This window comes from Dysidea avara, chromosome 10 (genome assembly GCF_963678975.1).
Source record: "Dysidea avara chromosome 10, odDysAvar1.4, whole genome shotgun sequence".
NCBI classification, from domain to species: domain Eukaryota; kingdom Metazoa; phylum Porifera; class Demospongiae; order Dictyoceratida; family Dysideidae; genus Dysidea; species Dysidea avara.
In genome coordinates, this window is record NC_089281.1 from 10556241 (window position 1) to 10574118 (window position 17878).

A 17878-nucleotide genomic window follows, 5' to 3' on the forward strand; every position below is an offset into this window, starting at 1 on the left:
AATAATTGGCCTAAAGGTAGTGCTAATTAACGCGTGCGCCTCCCCAATCTTTTCAGCCGTACGGATGACGAAACCCCGTACCTAATCTCGTGCCCAATAGGCAGTGAACAGTGAACAATGAAGTTCGTGCAGTTGGTGTGGATGTGGCGTCTGCTGTTGTCGTTTGTTGTATTAAAAGTACTGCACGCCCAGGATTGTACACAAGTTGACGAGAATACCGATATTGGTCCTGGCTTATCCAAACAACAACAAGCAACCTTCTTCGGCGTTCTCCGTAAAGCAGAATCAGATGGAAATCTTTGCAAAGTCAGCGAAGATGGAAGACTGATTGGTCCTTACCAGATTAGTCAAGAGTTTTACGATGCCGCCGTGACAGCAACTCCGAGTTTGAAACTAGGAGGTTGGCATGAGTGTCAGTAGTGCACTAGCTAATATTTCATGCTCTGCCCCCACCTCTTGGGTCTGACTGGGGTATTATTTTTAAATTACTGTTTTACAGTGACCAGCCGCACCGAAGGTCTGACAGCAACTTCAACTGCTGCAGCTTAGTGGGATAGTGACTAGTTAATATAAAAGCCTTCAAGTTACCTAGGACTGAATTGAAGATACTTAGCTAATAAAGTGAAGCAGAAAGTTTGCTGAGGGAGAGATAATTTTGTAGGAAACAGGGACACTTTGTGTTGCTCTATATGACCTAGGGATGGGGTTTGGAACAGTATGTGTGTTACTCAGTATTCAGTAGACTGGAGAACGCACTGGACTGGACTATTGGACTGGCACATTTTTGGTTTTTTCACATTATATGGTTGGATTTTGCACATTATATGGTTGGATTTATCGAGTCTCACCAATAATGGTTGTTTGACAGCCTGCAGCTTACTATTAAACACTGAATATGGGCAGTGAAATACACAAAAAACTGCATTAAGAATTATACTACTGTTCAGTTATGCAGCTATGCTGCATGAAGCTCAACTCTTTACCATATATACTGCTGATATGTGACAGCGATAGTTAATCAGCGATCGTATTGCCAGTTAATGAAGATATCCTTAGAGCAAGCTCAATGTGTGAGCTATGTGGTCTCATGTGGCCAGATATCTATTTCAAAGCAGTGGCTTAACAATGAGAGATTATAAGCGCCTGTGCTATAAACCTAAACCCTTAGCTGTGCTGAAATAGGTCACACGAGACTACATAGCTCACTTATTGAGCTTGCCATAGGGATATCTTCATCGACTAGCAAGATGATCACTGAGTAACTATCGCTGTCACAAAGCAGGAAAGAAGTAAGTGCTGTTCAGCCTCATGCTGTATAGCGGCATAGCTGAACAGTAGCATAATTATTAAAAGACAAGTTTTGCATACTTCACTGCCTGTATTCTGTGTTTGGGCTGCAGGCTCCTGAACAGCCATTATCTCAATAAATCCAACTATATAATGTGCAAAAACCCAAAACTAGCCAGTCCAGTACTCCAGTCCAGTAGTTCAGTCCGATGAATAGTCACTCGCCATTAGTATATAGCTATATATATATATATAGTACATGAATGCATGCATGCATACTCTGGTATATGGTAAGAATTATGTGGGTGCCACATTGTCTGCAGTGGCTTGTGGGTAGCCACACTTGTGCTGACCACAGTAGAAGATTTCTTCAGTATGATGCCAATCAGTGCCTATCTAGGAGTAAGCATTGATGATCTGTTAATGATGTTAGAACTTAGGTTATGTGATGTTAATTAATCCTTGCTACATTGCTGTTTTCCTTACCGTGCCAATGATTTATTGTATCATTGGTGGCTGAATACAGCTATTAAGAGGTACTAGCTAAAGCAGACTAAGAAAGTTGCACTCTGAGTCATGTGAGCCATATACATTGGTACTGATGATGAGAAGCTAATAATCACAAGTATTAGGAATTTTAAGTCCAATTAGGGATCATAGAATAAAAGTAAGGAGGTCACCTACACCTGCAGATATACTAGTGGACATTTAATCCCTACTTCAGTCTATATGCCTGTGACCGAATTAGGGATTAAATGTCCACTAGTGAACCCGCATCAAAAGAAATGAAAGCGCCAGAGTTTATGTTTTTGTCTGAATGTACACCCCAGCTATCAGTTACTGACTTGAACGTGAAGTGGCCTTCATGCAGCTATGTTCAGCCCATTATACATAGCACTACAAACAAAGAATAGGAGAAGCACCTCTGTAATCAATCCAGCCACCACAAAAAATATGGACAATTTGCGCACCCTAAGTATCAATACTGACTTGGAAGTGGCCATTACGCTTTGCTTTCAACTATGTTCATCCCATTTCACAGCATTACAAATGAAGAACAGTAGAAGAAGCGGCTGTCGGTGTTGATTTGTAGTAACTTGTGGTAGCTTCAGTATAGCTGGCTGTCATAAAAATCGTCCATAATATTTGTAGTGATGCAGAGGCACTTCTCGTGCTGTTCTATGTTTGTAAACAAAGTGGAATGGCTGTTCACTTCCCGGTAACTATATTTACAGTTGGGGTACACATTTAATCACAACTTTTGTAGTGACTGGATTGATTGCAAAGGCACTTCTTGAACTGTTCCTTGTTTGTAATGCTGGAGCAAAGCTGAGAATGAAATGGAATTACTTTCCTGTAATTGGTAGTTGGGGCACACATTAAGTTGCTCAATTGACACCATTCTGCTTTCCTTGCATGATGCGGTATATATTTGTATAAATTTTGTTGCAAAAAAGTACACAAACAAATCAGTGTAAAGAAAAATTAGAAATTTTATATATGAGTATATTAGGGATCATAAAAATAAAAGTAATGAAACAGGGAAGTCATCTATACCTGCTACTTTAGTAGTGGACTTTTAATCCCAGGGCTATGACTGAAGTGGGAATTAATGTCCACTAGTATAGTTACATTATTTCATTGCATTTTACCCTACTCATATACATTTTTCACATAGCAAAATCTGTACAAACAGTTTTAGATATTACATCATGTAGCATGTGCACTATCAAGACACACGGTAGTGTGTTGTGTGGCCAAGAAAGCCGAGGCACCACACCGTAAGTATATTTACAGGAAGAAACAAAATGTGGTTTTCACGCATATGTAGCTCCGTGCTCCCTTCTCAAATTGGAATCATTTTTATACTGCAAATGCCTTCCACCTTCAAGACCCCACATACCAAATCTGAGCAAGATTTCTTTTCAACTAATTTCTTCTTCTTTCTTTCTTTATTCTTCGTTTAGAGGGTTCAGGGGGCTTAGATCCTTCTTTTCGCACACTTTACAAAAAACATTATAAAATGCAATTGTGTAGCTTAATTGTCTTGAGCTGTGGTACACTTTAAGAACATATTGCGGCACAATCACATACCATGTTTGGTGCAAATCTAATTAATATTCATAGAGCTATGGACGATTAAGTGTGTTAAAAAAGGCTGACTTGTTGTCACGCCTGCAGGGTAAACCACTTATGGGAATAACTTAAAAATTGGTATGCATATAGGTCAAACCTTTTGACTTTTTGACCATTGGTATGCATACCAGTGGTCAAATTGGTATGCATCATAGTTCAAACCTTTTGTGGTTTAAAAGAAATCGCTTTGACAGCTACAGAGTTACAAGGCAAAACTGTAAATCGCGAAGTCGAAATGCTCTATTAGAGTAGTCACCGCAGGGTAAAAAGGGGCATAAAAAATGTCAAGAAAAAAAGTTACTGACCAGCGTTTGAACCAGGGACCTCCATACTAAACACCCAAATCCTTAACCACTGAGCTGCTGCTATCACAGCTGACCACCTCACTTTATTTCTACTTTATAAAGGAAAATTCTAGCTATTCTACTCAATAGTCAAGTTCATAATTTCATAGATCTACCAATGGAAAATCTAGATTGCTCTATAACATTGTACAAAAAATATGAAAGTAGCCGTGTTGTGTGGCCAAGTACAACCAATGTGGGCGGGTTACATACTCGTTTTACGAAACCAGAAAATGCTGTTTTCATGCATCCGTTGCAGCCTCTTTACAGGTGAGACCCGGCCTTCAATATGCAACAGCTAATAATGAAGATGGAGCTCATGTAGATGTTTATGCTTCAGGATTCTGGGGAGGTAAGCAAACATCTGAAGGCATGTTTTGATGTCAAAGTTAAGGCTATTGTGCCTTCATATCATGGTACCCAAGTATCCTCACCATAGTTTAATAACGTTTTGAACGTGAGAAACAAAGTATGAACAACAAAATTGAGATGGGTTCTTTTATCCCATTTGTATTCTCAACATTAAGGGGTAGTATGAGTCATGCTGCTCAGTGCTGTATTTTTACAGAAGACTTGTTCTCCTTGTCTCTCTTCAGAAGGAGTAGTGTCATTTAGTTCTGTGATGTCAGGGTGGTGGCAAGGGGTGCTGGTAACCCTGGGAATAATAATAAAAAATCTAAATAAAAAGTTTTCATGTATCCGTAGCTCCATAGTGCTTGAATGGTATAATTAACCATTTCTGCAGTGGAAGTTTCCTCGTGATAGGGCATCTCCCATTCCTAGTTTGAGTTGAATCTGCCCAGCTATCATTGGGGTACACACACCTTCAATATTCATCTTATTTCAGTTCTTCATATAGCCACACAGTCTTCGATGATTCCTGTAGTAAAGGGGGGAAAGTTAAAAGGAATTATCAAGATCAACCATAGGCTGGCTTTGGAACTTGCAATTACAAAAAGAAGTGATATCCACACAAAAACAGCCAAGCTATAAAAAAAGGTGTGGCCTTAAAAAGCCTGGATGAAAAAGGTTGTGAAATGTGCAGTGTTAACATTTGTTAGTATTAACATCATTGCAGCCATTTGTTGGCTGCCACCTTTGATTTCACAACTTTTCCACCCAAGCTTTTTAAAGCCGCACCTTTTTTCACAGCTTGGCTGATTTTGTGCAGATATATATATATATATATACTAGCTACTTAAAAAATTAAAAGTTTTAAAAGGAAGTGGGATTGGTATAATGTACATGCTACAAAAGTAAGGAAACCAGCTTAAAATGTTACAGCTGAAATGAGAAACGATCCAGCAATTAAAAGTAAGAAAACAAGATTAGACAACTACTTGCTAAAATGAGACACACCTTAATGCCTATTTTAATTTTTTTTAAATAGCTAGTTTGTTTATTTTTTTTGTCTAGCTAGCTATCTATATTATACTCTTTTTGTTTTCCACATAGTATAAATATCACTTGAAGCAGCTACCTTTTACCTTCGTACGCAATAAGCGCCTTTAAAAATAATTATTGTATTGTCTTTTAAAGCTATTACAGCAACTGTTAAAGGCTTCAACTGCATTTCTAATAGCCTAAAATAATATTGATGATTTTACAGTAAAGCATCGCTGGATAGTCCACCATTAAGAGTGGAACCCTTGCTTTTAGAAGTCTGGATCTCGAGGTGGATCTGCCCCTCAAGGACATTATTGGCTAGCTACCTCACAAAAAAGCCTCTAAACTGGTAATTAAGACAATATAAAACAACTACCCAGCGTTAATAAATACTAGAGACAACTCCTTGGGTACTACTTACACTATAGATTATTAGTGTGTGGGATTAATAATCTATGCTTACACACACGTACTCACACTTCATTAAAACCACGTGTTTGAGTTGTGGTGTACGCCGCAACTATTAAATGCTGCAATTACTAATTATCCTTCGAGAAGAACAAAGAGGCGAATGAATGATGAAAGTAAACAGGATGGTGCAGTGGACAGAACGTAATTGGAACAACAGATTTGTGAATCCACTGTCATTACCTTAGCTGTCTGAAGTTTCTGGAGCCATACACCTAGTGCAACCAGGTCTTACAGCAGGCAGGCAGGCAGGCAGGCAGGCAGGCAGGCAGGCAGGCAGGCAGGCAGGCAGGCAGGCAGGCAGGCAGGCAGGCAGGCAGGCAGGCAGGCAGGCAGGCAGGCAGGCAGGCAGGCAGGCAGGCAGGCAGGCAGGCAGGCAGGCAGGCAGGCAGGCAGGCAGGCAGGCAGGCAGGCAGGCAGGCAGGCAGGCAGGCAGGCAGGCAGGCAGGCAGGCAGGCAGGCAGGCAGGCAGGCAGGCAGGCAGGCAGGCAGGCAGGCAGGCAGGCAGGCAGGCAGGCAGGCAGGCAGGCAGGCAGGCAGGCAGGCAGGCAGGCAGGCAGGCAGGCAGGCAGGCAGGCAGGCAGGCAGGCAGGCAGGCAGGCAGGCAGGCAGGCAGGCAGGCAGGCAGGCAGGCAGGCAGGCAGGCAGGCAGGCAGGCAGGCAGGCAGGCAGGTAGATAGATAAAATCCAGGTGAATTTAGAAATTTTTAAAATTCACTGTACATCGAAACATTCGACTTTTCGCTTAATTTAACCGAGGTACAGCATCATTACAGCAGTACTAATGTATTCCAAGTGGTTTTTTGGGTAAAACTTATTGCAAGGCCATTTTTAAGGTGAGAAAATCCACGAAACCATATGATTTCTTACCAACCCCTACTATATATACAGTACTATAGTGCTGTATGATATACACACGTATCACTTTCACACCTCACTTCAAAGGGAGGGGAAGGTGCGTAAGTGGCATAATAATAATAGCACTGCTATCAGTGCTCAGGAATGCTTAACAAGGAAGGAAGTAGTATATACTACCTCCACTTCTCATTAATGCATTCCAGGCATTCTTAGAAATCATTTGATTTCTTTGATGAAACTGTGTGATCTCCTCTGCTTTAATATAGTGATACTTCAAAGGATCGATAGTGGGTTTTAATTTTGTAAAGTGAGCCAAGCATAGATAACCTGTGGGCTTGGAGAAGAAGATTGTTCGTTGTTTTACTGGATGAAGAAGGTCACAGGTTAGTTTACATTGCACAGCAATGTCCAGGTACTAAGTGTAGTGCTTTTAATTTATTTGGCCATTAGTGTAAACATATTTACTACTTTAGTTTATTGATAGATAGTAAAGTAAGTACTTTAGTGTACCTTTATAATGCTGTTTTGACACCTGGCATGATGTTACACACGTATAGTGAGAGAGGAAGGGTCTGGTCACTCTAGTATTACGGAGTTCTAACAATGGAATGTAATTAAACTATGATGTCACAATAATGGCAGCAAGAATGGTATGTCTAACAGTCACACAAAGTAAGTAGTTCACGAAATAGATTAATGAACGACCGCTAACGTAACTGAGATTCTTTCTATAGCTTTATGAGTACATCAATTCTAACTACAAGGCTCTTTCACTACCTCCATCTTTTGTTCTTTCAAATTGGCGACTACAAGCAACCTCAATCATATTGCATCTTCACAAAACTTTGTGACAAACTCTTTCACACATTACATAAATCTGTATTATCTATGGTAACTACAAAACAAATGTTACAAATATTTAGTAATTACCAACAACGCAATCTGATTGGTTGTGACCTGTTTTCGGTAGCATGCTACAAATTTTGAATGCTAGAGTGACCAGACCCTTACTCTATGCGAAGGGGTGTGGGTGCTGCCAGACTAGGCCATTATAGCATGTAACATATTCACTAGCTGTTTTAGTTTATTCATGGCTAGTATAGTAAGTACTTTAGTGTACTTTTAAGTTTCATTATGAGCTGCTCAGCTCGCATTTGGGCTTTCTGTGTTTAATTGTGTACCCACAATCAAAGCAATCTGCATGCTTGTGTTGATGCACTTACATTTGGCCTCTCAGCAGCGCTTTGTCATTGCTCTTACGATTTTATCCACCAACGAAATTCACATGATCACATATAAATACACTCGCGAAACATTCCTACAGTTTCCCACACTTGCAGGTGAGTCACCCAAGTGGAATATATTAGTTGTAACATGGGCACTTGTGATTTGCCTGAAATATACGTACTTGCACTTGGGTCCTGCGGACCCTCATGCTGGTGCATATATTTCAGGCAAATCACTTGTGCCCATGTTACAACTACCGTAAATCGGGAAAATTTTGTTCGAGATAATTTTGTTATAAAATATATTTGATGTGTTATATTTTCACAGGCAGCCCAAGCCACAAAAATATTTTACACCAGTAAATTTTTCTGTACAGCAAAGTTAAACATGGCTTGATACTTATTGATGCTGTATATATGTTCAACACACTGTTGGGCTTAGAAGCTAGCACCATAGTAATCACTATGCATTTTGTGTGCCAGAAATGAGTGTACAAGATACAATAAAAGTTGATATACAGGTAGCTGTTGTACATGATGAACATGCAATTGTGATTGATGCCCAGCTATGATGGAACCTCGACCACTAGATATTATAATTATATTAAATTTGCAGCTATAATGGCATGCAAACTTATTCTGGCAGATATTGGAACCCTGACAGTAGGCCACTATCCATGACAGTCTTTTTCTCCAACAGCGTAGCTACTCATTCCTCAAGTGTTAGAAGAATAATAAGAAATGCGGTTAAAATTACATCATAAATAATAATGAATAAATAATAAATAATGTTTGAGAAAACTACAAGGCCTAAGGCTTTGCACTCACCAGGAATAGAATTCATGTTGAACAAAGAGACAATCGTATAATGGGTGGGTGTTTTCATGGAGGTGATAGAAATGGTACGATGATTCTATTTAATGCTGATCACATGACCTGTGCTCCATTGTGGGTACGTGTTCGCTTTGCTCATCGATCAGAGATCCTAGAGAGATGACGGGTGGAAAGCAGATGTACAACGGGTTACTGTTAATTAATTAGGTCACACATGTTTTATCAGAGCCGGTTGTTTACAGGTGACATATTAAACACTGCTAATGGTGGGTTTCATCAGCGTGTTGGAGAAATGGTGCTTGCAAGATAGCTAATGTAAGGAGGCTGGAAGTAAGTTATAAAATACTGTACAATCGAGATACTCTAATAGAGCAGTTACTTTAGCGCACACATTTTTAATTACCGTGTTTGGTTAGCTACCTTATAGTTCTACAAGAAATTAAATCACTAAAATAGTTAAGTTGTGTGTGTTCATCTTGCAGACGTGTTTAGATTGAATATACTCTAATAGAGCAGTCACATACCCTAATATAGCAGTCAGTTTCTAACTTTTCATTCTGTTGTAGTAGTCACATCTACAGTTAATTACCAACTTAGAAAACCATGCTGATGCCATGCAATTACACAATACTGTTATATGACTGGTGTTTATATTGCACCACTGGGAGTAGCTTATTCTCCTGACCACAGTGTGCTAGCTACATAGTATATTCCTTGCCCTGTTGTTAGTTTGTCCTGTTTGTACATGTACTTGGTTGTATGTGACCCAGTCCTAGTAATAATAAAAATAAAGTGTGTGGACGGTTCAACCTCCAAAAAGTATTTTGCAAGTAGAAAATATTCAAGAGCAGAAATATTTCGTGTAATTTATTATCGTTGGTCGAGGCAACAACTAAATATTCTTACTGTCAAATATTTCCTGATCTACAGTACAACATATATTATATAGCTAATCATGAATAAATAATATCCTTGAAGCGTATGCTAATCCACCTGCACTGCACTGTGGCAGAACTGGTAATTCTTTTTTATAGTGTCCAGTCTCTTGATAACACAGATTAAAAGTACCACCAGGCTACGTTTGCAATGCAGCCTGACTAGTCACTTGCCTGGGCTACATTCAGATGTAGCCTGGCTGTGACTTTTATTTATATTTGCTTTATTTTTGTGGCATTTGACATTATAATCTGATCTATGTAATAACTGGCGTTAGTTACTATGAAAGGCAAAATGAGTGGCAAGAGGTTAGCTAGTTACTTTAGGTAGATGCGGTGGAGTGAAGCCACATGGTGTGTTATAATAACTTAGCCATACACTAAATGCTGTTCATATCATTGTAATGAATGCTATTTTGTATATCACTAATTACCTTACCTGCTTGCCATACCCATGATGCTTTCTTTCCATACTCAATCAAAAATAATGCCATAGTTGTGTGTGCTTAAAAACTGGCATGATACTACTAATGACTACTTGCTGAGTTTGATAATCGAAAACCAATATATGTAAGATGATGTAGTATGTCCTGGACTCTTAGCAGAAGCTGACGATTTAGCTTGCTACAAATGTGCTACATATTAGCTGTAACACAGGGCACCTGGGCTTTTTGCCTGATATGTATCTTGACAGCCCAAGGGCCACAGGCAAAGCCCTCGTGCCCATGTTACAACTTCATGATACTGGCCTGTACAAACTTGTATGTTTATATATCAAGACTCACGGTAATGAGTCACGCGGCCAAAAAACTACAAAGCGCACACCCATATAAAAGACGCGTGCTACTACTGTGAGTTATTTACGTGTAGGGATGGTTTTGCAATGTTAGCCCTGGATTATGCAACATCTCTCAATAGGCTTGTATTGCGTTACGTGTTTAAAAAATCTTTGGGAGTCGTTATAGTCTTACGACCTCACTAAAATAAAAAATAGGTGTATTTACACAGATTTCACTTTATTTCTCTACCTTATGTTGCATCTAGCGTCACGTTATACCAGTCAACATACCCGTGTTTGTACAGTCCATCTAGCACTGCCATTATCTAATTCTGGTTTGTCCATATGCGTATTTTCTTTGATAAAACCTCTAATCCCTACAATAACTTTTAAAGACACGATGTGGACACAAGCCCCAATGTCTGATAAACAAGTTGTGAAAGCGTGCAGAACCGTAAGTTCCCTAGGGATGGCATTTTAAGCAGAAATCTTTTAGATTCCATTTAGTGCCACGCCCCATGCAAGCGTTTATAATCGCCTGATGTCTTATAAACAAGGCGTGAAGAGCATTCATAATTTCCAGATGCCTTATAAACAAGGTGTAATGAACAAAGTCACTAGGGAAGGTGTTTTAAGCATAATCTTCAATTTCTCTATTTAATTTTTAATAGATTAACCACAAAGGTCAAGGTGAATACAAAACTGAGGCAACAAACCTATAGGGGTTACCACCTCTATGTAGTGTGTACCATGGAGCTTGTGTTGTGGCTTTCATTAACCATTATGCACATACCATGATACAAAAAAATTTTGTAATGGAATGTGGTTTGGCAGTGACTGTATGAGCTTCTGTTGTGGCTTTCAAGTTTTGTAACAGATTGTTGGAATGTGGTTTGTGGTTTGCCGGTGACTGTGTATATGAGTTGGGGCCGGTTGTTGCACACAACTTGCACAATATTCAAATGTCATGGATAAGATGGCCGTAAAATCCATGAAAATTCTTGCATTATGGTAAACATACAGCAATGCTATTACATCATGTAACACAACTTCAGTCAACATCAAGACATTACTAAAAATAGTTTTAACACCAGTGATGATTTCTTGGATGTCTGCATGACGACACAAGATTAAGTGAGAACTGTAAAAGAACATGCAAGCAGGCAGTGAACTTTACCTTAAATTAAACACACAAGTAACTAACCTGGAACATCGGTCGCAACACCAAAGACACTTGCTTGGATATCTGATGACACAATCGACCTACAAAAATCAACATGCATGCGACTAGTAATAAACCTGTCCTGTAGCTAGTAATATTATAGCAAGTGCGATTTTATTATTTTAGAAATGCAACTACCAAAAATCGGTTAGTGAATTGTACATCTGTTAATTGCCCCAGGGGTGGGGACAAGAAGCAATGTCAAATCCCCACCTGGGGTGTGGGGATGTCCAGGGGTGGGGGGTGGGGCATGAAATTGACAAGTGCATTAGTTTGGTACCATCATAACAGCACCCCTGATCCAAACAACTATATTTCTTAGTACTTACATAGACTGACCTGGAAATTCACTACACCCTTGATGTCACTACAGTTGATCCATGTACGGTTAACAATTGAGAACTATAAAAAAAAATACACAAGATAACACAATTCCTCTGTATGTAAACTGATCTGATATTCATGACTTCCTACCTGGTCCAAAGTTATGTATTGACCACATACAACTGCTACTGCATACTATGACCAGATCACCTGTAAAAACTGACAGGCGAGCATTAAATACAACATGCCCAAAATCTATGTCACTTTACACAAATGACACATTTGAGGATTACAAGTTGGCCCGGCAGCGACCTTACTACTAAGTAGACAGGTTTCACTGTACATATAGTCCGGTAGATATAACTGAAAAAAGAGGTGAACCCGGAAAAAATTCGAAGAAAGCTGAATTTGGTATCATTAGAAAGCACATTTTTCATAGAATAACATATTCAAAATCCTCTAAAATCCACCTCGGGGGAAAATTTTTTATGGCCGATTTAGTATTTAGCATATATGACTAGATTCAGGAAAGTGTATCTTCCACGCATATCCAATTTACCAACTTTGACAACTCATAACTTCAGATTGGAAAATGGTATTGACTTGCAATTTGATCAGTAGTGAGCACCAGCATCACTTATTCGGTGGAGAAAATTTCAGTTTGATATTCAACTTGAACACTAAGTTGTGGTTTCTCAATCGGATGTATTTGCAGACCCATTTTTGCAAATCTGGTCATTTGTGACCAACAAAAATGTGCTATCCTTAAATTATTTTTCACAAGAAATAGTTTCCTTAGCACTTCTGCAACTCTCTCTCCTCCACATTTTGCAACACATTAATAATCCATGTTTGCAACAAGAGCATAATATTGCTACCACATGGATTTACAGTGGAAAGCTGGAATTTATATTGTACAAACTTAATTATATGATCTATGGGACTGGTCCCATGTCTATCATCATCGGTTGCAGCCTTAGTCCTTCTAGTTTCCAGCCCCATATTAAGTTCCCTCCAATGAATAACTTCTTGCATCAGCTAAAGCCATTGATCCTGAAAGCTCCATCCAACTGCAAGGGTTAGCACACTTTCACAGCTTGCATGTGTAATAACTTTCTGATGCCTCCATTTCCATGTACTTTGTTTTGTATACCTGAGACTCCTCAATAAATCAGACTGATTCCCATCAAACTCCAACTTTTTCAACATGTACAATTGTTGCATTATATAATCCATCATTAATTTTTCAATTGTTTGCACATCATTTGATTGCTGATTAGGCCAACTTTACCTATTCAAATGTTGCGGACATTGTATCACAGCCACCCGGGAATGTGAAAAGAGGATCTACATATGTGCCCAATAACGTCATCATTTTTCCAGATCTTCAAATGTTTTACAACCTCTGAATGAAAAGAGATATGTACTTGTCATGTTCTGCTTCCAGCGTGCACCAGTAACACAAGAACTTCATTGTTGTCATCAGCTACAACATTCAATCTACTTCCTTCAATTGCAAAATTGAAATGCGCATTGGACCATCAGTATGTCAGAATCTCCATGTGTGCAATCAGTGTGTAGGGCTGGCAGCATCCCCAGGTAATATGTTATGGTACGTATGTGCAGATGCAGATATTCAGTCAAGTGAATCTATGGAAGCATACAAAAACCAGGAAATTTGAGCAAACATCAATTGATTGTCCAATATCTGAGAGATGATGGCCAGGTTGTGCATCAGAGTAATTTGGATACTGACACACTGATTGTTCAATGTGCACTTTAATTTGCAATTGAAGGAAGTTAAGTGTGTTGTAGCTGATGACACTGATGTTCTTGTCCTCCTGCATGGTGCACCAGAGCATAGCAAGTATATATTTTCTTTCAAAGGTTGGGAAACATTTGAACATTGGAAAATTGATGACATTATTGGGCACATATTGTAATGTCATAATTACATCTTCTCTTTTCACATGCTTGCATGGAGTGGCTGGGATACAACATCTGCCACATTTGAACGGGATAAAGTTGGCCTAATCAAGAAGAAAATGATGTGCAAATAATTGCAAGAACAACACACTTTCACAACTTGTATGTGCATCTACAAGTTATTCATTAGAAGGAACTTAATGACTAACTTGATCCATTACCATAATGGAGCTGGAAACTAGAAGGATCGAGACTATATGCAACTGATGACGACAGACATTGGACTAGTACCAGAAGTCTTAACTTAAATTTGTACAATCTAAATGCAAGCTTTCTACTGCAAATCCATGCGGTAGCAACATTACGCTCTCAGTGTAATCATGGATTAAAGTATGTTGCAGCATGTGGCAGTTGCAGGGAAGAGAGTTGCAGAAGTGCTGAAGAAACTGTTTACAATAATCGTGACAAATATATTTGTTCAGAACTTACATGATTGGCACCTTTTATTTCTATAACTAGTCTTATCCTTATTTCATACAGCTAATATTGATTGCAATGAATTTCTTATGAGAAAATATTTTAAGGATAATATGCATTTTTGTTAGCCACAAATGACCAGATTTGCAAAAATAGGTCTACCAAATGCATTTAATAAAGAAACCACAACTTAGTGTACAAGGTGAATATCAATCTGAAATTTTCTCCACCTAATAAGTGATGCTGGTGCTCACTACTGATCAAATTTCAGGTCAATACCATTTTCTAATCTGAAGTTATGAGTTGTCAAAGTTGGTAAATTGGATACGTGTGGAAGAACAACTTTCCTGAATCCAGTCACATGCCTCAATACTAAATTGGCCATAAACATTTTTCCCCAAGGTGGATTTTAGAGGATTTTGGATATGTTATTCTATGAAAAATTTGCTTTCTAATGATACTAAAATCAGCTTTCTTCGAATTTTTTCCGGGTCCAACCTTAAATCTACTGGACTAATAATATTTAGTTATTTAGACCAGTATGCAATGCGGATTAAGTATACATTGTTTTGTACAAGCACCATGTACATTAGCTTACCTACAGTTCCAGGACTTCTAAATTGGCACTATAGAGTGACAATACTGACTGAAAGTTATTTGGTCTGTACGTGTACACCTTGTCGACAATCCATCCATGAGATAATTCCTAGCCGGATAATACTGGTATTTGCTGCTACTCAAGTTGCTAGTCTAAAAACCAATCGCATACACGTGGTTAATCAGTGTGAGGCGATGTGGCACTTTACATACTAGACTTGATCATCTTTCTTCACTCCTCCTTTCGTTTATACTGAACCTCCACTCCTCTTTTTGTTGCTGAACCTCCATGAGAAGCTGAGTACATCAGTCTCGACTTTTAATATCCATTCGACTTCTTCAAGCGGTGTACGTATGTTAGTTTCAAATTAAAGATGCTTCACCACTCCTTTGAAATCTAGTTACAATATTGTAATATGACAAATGTTTATCATTCGTACTTCCCCTCTGAAGACATGAGACTGCCATCAATAATTAAACCGCGTATCACGTGTGTTCACTTGAGGTGTTACAGGGACTTTCCATGAGATTTCCCCTAAATAGGTCACATGATCATTGTCAATAGGGTGGAACCGTATTTAATATCTATGGTGAAACTTGTTCTTAGTGATGGCTCTACAACGCGTTCCGCGTACTTATTATTTTAGTATAAGCTGTCAAAAATTGTTAGTGCACTGCTGAATTATTTTGTGTTTGTGTTTTGCTGAAGAAATGTTTAATTATTATTCGTACTTCCCTTTCAAGACATGGACTGCCATCAATAATAATATAAATCGCGTATCACGTGTTTTCACTTGAGGTGTTATTGTACAGGCAAGAGATTACCCCTAAATAGGTGAAGTGATAATTGTCAGTCAGGTGGAACTTATTTATTTCCAATACTGCACCATGGAGCTTGGCTTTCATTAATCATTATGCACATATCATGGTACAACAAAATTTGTAACAGATTGCTTGAATGTGGTTCATGGTTTGCCGGTGACTGTGTAGTGGAGTTGTTCCACACAGCTTGCACAATATTCAAATTTCATGGATGTCTGCATGACGACACAAGATTAAGTGAGACCTGTAAAAGAACAAGCAGACACTGAACTTAACCTAAAATTTAACACATATTCAACTAACCTGGAACATTGGTCGCAACACCAAAGACACTTGCTTGGATATCTCTGATGACACAATCTAGCAGGCACTGAATTAAAAAGAGAATGTATATACAAAAAAAAATCAATATTCCAGGCTGGTAGATCCTCATGGCTTAACTATATATGGAGTGACATGTGTAATAAATGGGCACTAAACAGAATGTACAACACAATTTTCTTTTCTGTAAGACTTTTTAACGCGTAGTAATGGTACTACCAGCTCACCTACAACTACAAGAGATGTGATATTAACTTGTTACATCAAGTACAACCAATATGTGGTGTATGTGTGTGAACAGGCGTGTATAGTGTTTGCACCTTTTGCGTATGTCTTGTGCCTGTATTTGATGTAACCATGTGTATGTAGTGAAATAAAAATAATAGTATGATGTATGTGATCTCTTTTTTAACCCTCAGCAAAGCATCTTGCTCTATGAGTGGCAAACCAAGTTGATAAGTTGTCCTCAAGACACTATGGCCACTATGGCAGTGGCCGTAGCAGATTTTATTCATTGAAAAGTACAGAATGATTGATATTCTCTAATAGAACAGTCAGGCAATAAATACTCTAATAGAACAATCATTGAACAATCTAGCTGAATCTCTGTCTGAAAACACTCCCAGATCCCCAGGGTCGCCCAGAGAAATTAAGGGACCCAGGGCAAAGAGTTAAAGTGAGGTCCTTGACCCAAGTTGTAAGGTGAAGACCAAAAAAAAAAAAAAAAAAAAAAAAAAAGGTCACAACCTGCTGGCAATGACAATAACTACCCATCACCAACCATATCTCCTTATCTATAAGCTTGCTACACTGCTCCTCTGAAGAATACTATGACTACTCTATTAGAGTATTTAGATCTGACTGCTCTATTAGAGTATATCGATCTTTTAAACAGGTATTCAGGGGGCCCTTCATGGGGCCTCCTGGGGCCCCTTTCAGGCTGGGGCCCGGGGCAAAATGCCCCAGTTGCTCCCCCCCCCTGTGGGCGGCCCTGCAGATCCCAGATGCAATCTCAGAGTTGCTATTTCAAGATGGTTACATTCCCCAATATTACCTAGAAAAGCATGCTTTGCAAAATAAGTGCTGTACACACATCTTTGATAACCCTGACTATAGCCATTACTTGGCCTGATCAGTAAATCACAGTAATTTCCACTGGATCTTGTCCTAATAAAAATTAACAGCTACTATAGGATTGTATGTTATATGCTCACCACTTATCAGCAGATTTGTGTTTGGTCGCAACACCTCTATAAGGCAAAATTCATCATACACCCCCATAGCTTGAACATTGAGTCTATAAATTATATAACTGACAAAAATTATCCCCCCCCCCCCAAAAAAACATCTTTGCTGTAAAAAAAGGCGCATCCAAGAAACTACAAGTATCTGTACTCCTAACAGTTCAACTGTAGAAGAAGAGTCCATGAAATTAACTGGTAACTGAAAGAGCTGATATCTGGAGTGGCCAAGAATCAATGTTACTACAGCTGACTATGATTACCAAAGATTTACCAAGTCCATGCAAAAATACCTTGGCTGTAAAACAAGCAAATAAAAGTAACTGGCAACCAAAACAGCTAATATCTGAAGCGGCCAAGAATAAAAGTTAAGTTGATACAACTAACTACAATTATTAACTTGCAACATTGAATCTTAATCATTCAACTGTGTTCTATACATTCACCCTTGCTACATCCTAAATTAATTCTTTGTAACTCTAATTGGCTGGTAATTTGGCTGCCTTTTTTTTCTTTACACTGACTATTGAAAAAGGCAGCCAAATTACCAGCCAATTAGAGTTACAAAGAATTAATTTAGGATGTAGCAAGGGTGAATGTATAGAACACAGTTGAATGATTAAGATTCAATGTTGCAAGTTAATAATTGTAGTTAGTTAAATTGTATCAACTTAACTTTTATTCTTGGCCACTTCA

General features: G+C 38.7%; 1 protein-coding gene across 1 annotated transcript in view; it reads left to right on the top strand.

Moving 5' to 3' along the window:
* The first annotated feature begins 68 nt into the window (after positions 1-68).
* LOC136269025 (uncharacterized) overlaps positions 69-17878 on the top strand; it is a 62134-nt gene continuing 44324 nt past the window's right edge. The window contains exon 1 of the mRNA XM_066064493.1: positions 69-400. Coding sequence (XP_065920565.1) covers positions 118-400 — 283 coding nt within the window. The 5' untranslated portion in view covers positions 69-117. The remainder of the gene's footprint in view (positions 401-17878) is intronic.